The sequence below is a fragment of the Oncorhynchus masou genome, unplaced genomic scaffold, assembly GCF_036934945.1.
Source record: "Oncorhynchus masou masou isolate Uvic2021 unplaced genomic scaffold, UVic_Omas_1.1 unplaced_scaffold_9364, whole genome shotgun sequence".
In the NCBI taxonomy this organism is placed as follows: Eukaryota; Metazoa; Chordata; class Actinopteri; order Salmoniformes; family Salmonidae; genus Oncorhynchus; species Oncorhynchus masou.
In genome coordinates, this window is record NW_027015853.1 from 3,562 (window position 1) to 10,853 (window position 7,292).

Below are 7,292 nucleotides of genomic sequence, written 5' to 3' on the forward strand. Positions count from 1 at the left end.
TCCTCTATAGGATCAGAGTGCCATTTAATGGTTGAACGAACATTACATTACAATACATGACCTGAACAGCAAGCATGTTACTGTGGTGTTGGTGGCGAGGAGAAATCCATTATGTTTATGCTGCACTGGCCCAGTTCAACACAGAGTAAACTGGAGGTTAAATGGGACATGGTTTCCACTGTGTATCACTATAGATTTAAGCATCAAGTCATCTTTCAGACACTTAATCACGAAAGGGACAGTTCACAATGGCTTTATCTGAGACAGTGATTAAATAAGTCTAGAGATGCGGCTGGGGCTGGGAGCTGAGGATGGGTGCTGGGGATGAGTGCATGGGATGGGGCTGGGGCTGGGAGCTGAGGATGGGTGCTGGGGATGAGTGCTCGGGATGGGGCTGGGAGTTGAGGATGGGTGCTGGGGATGAGTGCTCGGGATGGGGCTGGGAGCTGAGGATGGGTGCTGGGGATGAGTGCTCGGGATGGGGCTGGGAGCTGAGGATGGGTGCTGGGGATGAGTGCTCGGGATGGGGCTGGGAGTTGAGGATGGGTGCTGGGGATGAGTGCTCGGGATGGGGCTGGGAGTTGAGGATGGGTGCTGGGGATGAGTGCTTGGGATGGGGCTGGGAGCTGAGGATGGGTGCTGGGGATGAGTGCTTGGGATGGGGCTGGGAGCTGAGGATGGGTGCTGGGGATGAGTGCTTGGGATGGGGCTGGGAGCTGAGGATGGGTGCTGGGGATGAGTGCTCGGGATGGGGCTGGGAGTTGAGGATGGGTGCTGGGGATGAGTGCTCGGGATGGGGCTGGGAGTTGAGGATGGGTGCTGGGGATGAGTGCTTGGGATGGGGCTGGGAGCTGAGGATGGGTGCTGGGGATGAGTGCTTGGGATGGGGCTGGGAGCTGAGGATGGGTGCTGGGGATGAGTGCTTGATGGGGCTGGGAGCTGAGGATGGGTGCTGGGGATGAGTGCTCGGGATGGGGCTGGGAGTTGAGGATGGGTGCTGGGGATGAGTGCTCGGGATGGGGCTGGGAGCTGAGGTTGGGTGCTGGGGATGAGTGCTCGGGATGGGGCTGGGAGCTGAGGATGGGTGCTGGGGTGGGGCTGGGAGCTGAGGTTGGGTGCTGGGGATGAGTGCTCGGGATGGGGCTGGGAGCTGAGGATGGGTGCTGGGGTGGGGCTGGGAGCTGAGGTTGGGTGCTGGGGATGAGTGCTGGGGTGGGGCTGGGAGCTGAGGATGGGTGCTGGGGTGGGGCTGGGAGCTGAGGATGGGTGCTGGGGTGGGGCTGGGAGCTGAGGTTGGGTACTGGGGTGGGGATGGGAGCTGAGGATGGGTACTGGGGTGGGGATGGGAGCTAGGTTAAGCATATTGGGGCAGTAACTATAGCAGAGGACATCTTGGGGCAGTATCTATAGCAGAGGACATCTTGGGACATCTTGGGACAGTAACTATAGCAGAGGGCATCTTGGGACAGTAACTATAGCAGAGGGCATCTTGGGACAGTAACTATAACAGAGGGCATCTTGGGACAGTAACTATAGCAGAGGACATCTTGGGACAGTAACTATAACAGAGGGCATCTTGGGACAGTAACTATAACAGAGGGCATCTTGGGACAGTAACTATAACAGAGGGCATCTTGGGACAGTAACTATAAAAGAGGACATCTTGGGACAGTAACTATTGCAGAGGACATCTTGGGACAGTAACTATAACAGAGGGCATCTTGGGACAGTAACTATAACAGAGGGCATCTTGGGACAGTAACTATAACAGAGGGCATCTTGGGACAGTAACTATAACAGAGGGCATCTTGAGACAGTAACTAAGGCAGAGGACATCTTGGGACAGTAACTATAACAGAGGACATCTTGGGACAGTAACTATAACAGAGGGCATCTTGGGACAGTAACTATAGCAGAGGGCATCTTGGGACAGTAACTATAGCAGAGGGCATCTTGGGACAGTATCTATAGCAGAGGGCATCTTGGGACAGTAACTATAACAGAGGGCATCTTGGGACAGTAACTATAACAGAGGGCATCTTGGGACAGTAACTATAACAGAGGGCATCTTGGGACAGTAACTATAACAGAGGACATCTTGGGACAGTAACTATAACAGAGGGCATCTTGGGACAGTAACTATAACAGAGGGCATCTTGGGACAGTAACTATAGCAGAGGGCATCTTGGGACAGTATCTATAGCAGAGGGCATCTTGGGACAGTAACTATAACAGAGGGCATCTTGGGACAGTAACTATAGCAGAGGACATCTTGGGACAGTAACTATAGCAGAGGGCATCTTGGGACAGTAACTATAGCAGAGGACATCTTGGGACAGTAACTATAACAGAGGACATCTTGGGACAGTAACTATAGCAGAGGACATCTTGGGACAGTAACTATAACAGAGGACATCTTGGGACAGTAACTATAACAGAGGGCATCTTGGGACAGTAACTATAGCAGAGGACATCTTGGGACAGTAACTATAACAGAGGACATCTTGGGACAGTAACTATAGCAGAGGACATCTTGGGACAGTAACTATAACAGAGGACATCTTGGGACAGTAACTATAACAGAGGGCATCTTGGGACAGTAACTATAGCAGAGGGCATCTTGGGACAGTAACTATAGCAGAGGACATCTTGGGACAGTAACTATAGCAGAGGGCATCTTGGGACAGTAACTATAGCAGAGGACATCTTGGGACAGTAACTATAGCAGAGGGCATCTTGGGACAGGAATATGACTAAAGCTCCAGAGTTGTGAAGTTAGATTGAACCAGTAGAAGAACCCAGGAGTTTCACAACTACTCTGGTGGAAGAGGACTTTTTTCTGTGATGTCTGGCTGCTCATGGCTGAACAGATGCAGTTTAAAGAACTTTGATTTCCCCTTGAAGAGGACAACACCTGCTCATTTTAGCGACTATACTGACATGTTGTACACACCTCTCCCCACCATCTATGGCTGTGTCCAGAATGGAACCCTATTCCTGGTTATTATAGACATCGCTATGCAGGCCCTGGTCAAATGTTGTGCACTAAATAGGGAATAGGGTGGGTGCCAATGTCTCATAGTACTTACCCAATTAATAGCAGTGCTGCACAGACGATGATGAATCCAATTGTGTATTTCAGAGCATTTTTTACTTGCTGTAATGAAAGACAGAATTATTAATACTGTGATTATTAATCAGGAATGTAACAATATCTAATTCTTCAATGGGGTTGGTTGGGGGGGGTGTGTGTGTGTGTGTGTGTGTGTGTGTGTGTGTGTGTGTGTGTGTGTGTGTGTGTGTGTGTGTGTGTGTGTGTGTGTGTGTGTGTGTGTGTGTGTGTGTGTGTGTGTGTGTGTGTGTGTGTGTACGTTTGAGGTGAGTGGCTGGCTAACTAATTCCATATTCCATTTAGTGAGGGGGACAATGGAGTGTGAAGTGGAATCAGAGTCCGTCTCAACCTGCCAAAGACTCTCAGAGTAGTCACACACACACACACACACACCTTACTCCCAGCTGTTATTAAAGGGTGCTTTAAAGTAATGATTCAAAAGAACTCCTTAGCTGTGAAAGAAGTGCTTCTGTCAGCTCCAAACCAACCCAGAGGAAAGGGAAGAAGCTCACTGTGGCATGTAATCTATATAATCACTACCGTGTCCTTTGGAGACCAATATATGACATTTCAGCAATATTCAGTTTAAGATGAAGAGGGGGGGTGAGCTATTCCTACGGGCTTTGGCTTTTTCTACACTTAACTTAACAGAGGCCATGTATACGTAATATCCAAGAGTCGACAGTAAAGTCTGAACTATACCCTTTTCTTCTGGCTTTTCTACAATATGTACTTCTATAGGGATACTGAGCAGCTTTTCTACAGTATGTACTTCTATAGGGATACTGAACACTTTCTACTGTATGTACTTCTATAGGCATACTGTACACTTTCTACAGTATGTACTTCTATAGGGATACTGAATGCTTTTCTACAGTATGTAGTTCTATAGGGATACTGTACACTTTCTACAGTATGTACTTCTATAGGGATACTGAATGCTTTTCTACAGTATGTAGTTCTATAGGGATACTGAATGCTTTTCTACAGTATGTACTTCTATAGGATACTGAACGCTTTTCTACAGTATGTACTTCTATAGGGATACTGTACACTTTCTACAGTATATAGTTCTAGGGATACTGTACACTTTCTACAGCATGTACTTCTATAGGGATACTGAATGCTTTTCTACAGTATGTAGTTCTATAGGGATACTGAACGCTTTTCTACAGTATGTAGTTCTATAGAGATACTGTACACTTTCTACAGTATGTAGTTCTATAGGGATACTGTACACTTTCTACAGTATGTACTTCTATAGGGATACTGAACGCTTTTCTACAGTATGTAGTTCTATAGGGATACTGTACACTTTCTACAGTATGTACTTCTATAGGGATACTGAACGCTTTTCTACAGTATGTAGTTCTATAGGGATACTGTACACTTTCTACAGTATGTAGTTCTATAGGGATACAGTACACTTTCCACAGTATAGTTCTATAGGGATACTGAACGCTTTTCTACAGTATGTAGTTCTATAGGGATACTGTACACTTTCTATAGAATGTAGTTCTATAGGGATACTGTACGCTTTTCTACAGTATGTAGTTCTATAGGGATACTGTACACTTTCTACAGTATGTAGTTCTATAGGGATACTGTACGCTTTTCTACAGTATGTAGTTCTATAGGGATACTGTACACTTTCTACAGTATGTAGTTCTATAGGGATACTGTACGCTTTTCTACAGTATGTAGTTCTATAGGGATACTGTACACTTTCTACAGTATGTAGTTCTATAGGGATACTGTACGCTTTCTACAGTATGTAGTTCTATAGGGATACTGTACACTTTCTACAGTATGTAGTTCTATAGGGATACTGTACGCTTTTCTACAGTATGTAGTTCTATAGGGATACTGTACACTTTCTACAGTATGTAGTTCTATAGGAATACTGTACGCTTTATTTGTAGCATAGAGCTTTAAGTATCACTTCTGTATCTATTTTGGGGGATTGTAATATATTAATATTGAGTGAGAGTAATTGAGAGTGATGTGTTTACATTCAGCCTCTGGTTGGTCAGTGTTTTACCTGCTATATTGTATTTACTTTGCCACCATGGCCTTTTTTTGCCTTTACCTCTCTTATCTCACCTCATTTGCTCACATCGTAAATAGACTTGTTTCTACTGTATTATTATGTGTCGAACTGCTTTGCTTTATCATGGCCAGGTCGCAGTCGTAAATGACAACTTGTTCTCAACTTGCCTACCTGGTTAAATAAATAATTTCACCTTTATTTATTTTTTAATTAGGAATGCAATCTCTCACGATATGTGGAACCGATGGGATTAAGTCCAAAATAATGAATAATACAGTGTTTACCTTCCTTAATCCAGAGACAGACAGCTCGTGACTGCTGTTCAAAGCCAAGGTCAATGTGCTGTGTGTGTGTGTGTGTGTGTGTGTGTGTGTGTGTGTGTGTGTGTGTGTGTGTGTGTGTGTGTGTGTGTGTGTGTGTGTCTAGAGTACAGTAAGAGGACAGGCAGCAGCAGTCTTACTGAACACTTGTTGATGTTGTCATCATCCTTCTCCTCATAATAGAAGTAGACAAAGGGGATCCACAGGAAGACACAGAACAGGAGGAGAGAGTACAGTGCTGTAGGGAGAGAGAGAGTTGAATCAACTTCATTTCCACTTTTAATCAAACAAAAAATATATGTTTTTCCTACTGATCACATTGAAACAGTGTGGATAACTGATTGGATTTAACAAAACGTTATGAATGTAAAGAAATTGATGGAATTGTTATTAAAAAAAAGTACTTTTAACATAAATCCAATGGCTTTGAATTCCCGTTGGTTGACAACTCAGTCCACTGGGTGATCTACAAAGCCTCACATATGAGAGGGTTGGTAGAGCATGGTAAATACACATGGTCCTGTCTGGTAGAGCATGGTGAATACACATGGTCCTGTCTGGTAGAGCATGGTGAAAACACATGATCCTGTCTGGTAGAGCATGGTGAATACACATGGTCCTGTCTGGTAGAGCATGGTGAATACACGTGGTCCTGTCTGGTAGAGCATGGTGAATACACATGGTCCTGTCTGGTAGAGCATGGTGAATACACATGGTCCTGTCTGGTAGAGCATGGTGAATACACATGGTCCTGTCTGGTAGAGCATGGTGAATACACATGGTCCTGTCTGGTAGAGCATGGTGAATACACATGGTCCTGTCTGGTAGAGCATGGTGAATACACATGGTCCTGTCTGGTAGAGCATGGTGAATACACATGATCCTGTCTGGTAGAGCATGGTGAATACACATGGTCCTGTCTGGTAGAGCATGGTGAATACACATGGTCCTGTCTGGTAGAGCATGGTGAATACACATGGTCCTGTCTGGTAGAGCATGGTGAATACACATGGTCCTGTCTGGTAGAGCATGGTGAATACACATGGTCCTGTCTGGCTGGGTTGGTAGAGCATGGAGCTTGCATTGACAAGAATAGTGGGTTTGATTCCCAGGGCTACGCATACGTATAATGTATACACGCATGACCATAAATGGCTTTGCATAAAAGCTTCTGCGAAAAGTATATATATTAACATATATTAGTATATATTAAGACATCTCTTGAGTCATCTTGCGGGTGAATTAAATTAACTTGAATTGGCAAAATGTGGAGAATTGACATTAACATTACATATCATTTTTCTTCAGAGGGTAAAGCAAATTGAGAATCATTTGATAGAGTGCAGTGTTGCTTTGGGGACCAACGTGAGGGTCAAAAATAAAGTGGTGGTCTCCGCTTAATTAACACATTTATTTTTTATTATCTTGTTGACTGAATTAATGCCTTAAGATGATTAGATAGGCCTAAAAGATCTCCCATCTGTGTTGTGTGGTTTTGTTATCATCTGATTACTGCAACAGGCTGTGTTATCATCTGATTACTGCAACAGACTGTGTTATCATCTGATTACTGCAGCAAGCTGTGTTATCATCTGGTTACTGCAGCAGGCTGTGTTATCATCTGATTACTGCAACAGGCGGTGTTATCATCTGATTACTGCAACAGGCTGTGTTATCATCTGATTACTGCAACAGGCTGTGTTATCATCTGATTACTGCAACAGGCTGTGTTATCATCTGATTACTGCAACAGGCTGTGTTATCATCTGATTACTGCAGCAGGCTGTGTTATCATCTGATTACTGCAGCA

The 7,292-nt window shown here is 44.7% G+C and overlaps 1 protein-coding gene across 1 annotated transcript; it reads right to left on the minus strand.

Moving 5' to 3' along the window:
• Positions 1-280: 280 nt before the first annotated feature.
• Positions 281-2,922, minus strand: LOC135538288 (uncharacterized). Its single transcript, XM_064964197.1, has 2 exons — positions 2,915-2,922; positions 281-1,331 (listed from the first exon to the last, which is right to left on the minus strand). The coding sequence occupies exons 1-2, from the start codon at positions 2,920-2,922 to the stop codon at positions 281-283; spliced, it is 1,059 nt and encodes a 352-aa protein (XP_064820269.1).
• Between the last annotated feature and the right edge of the window lie 4,370 nt (positions 2,923-7,292).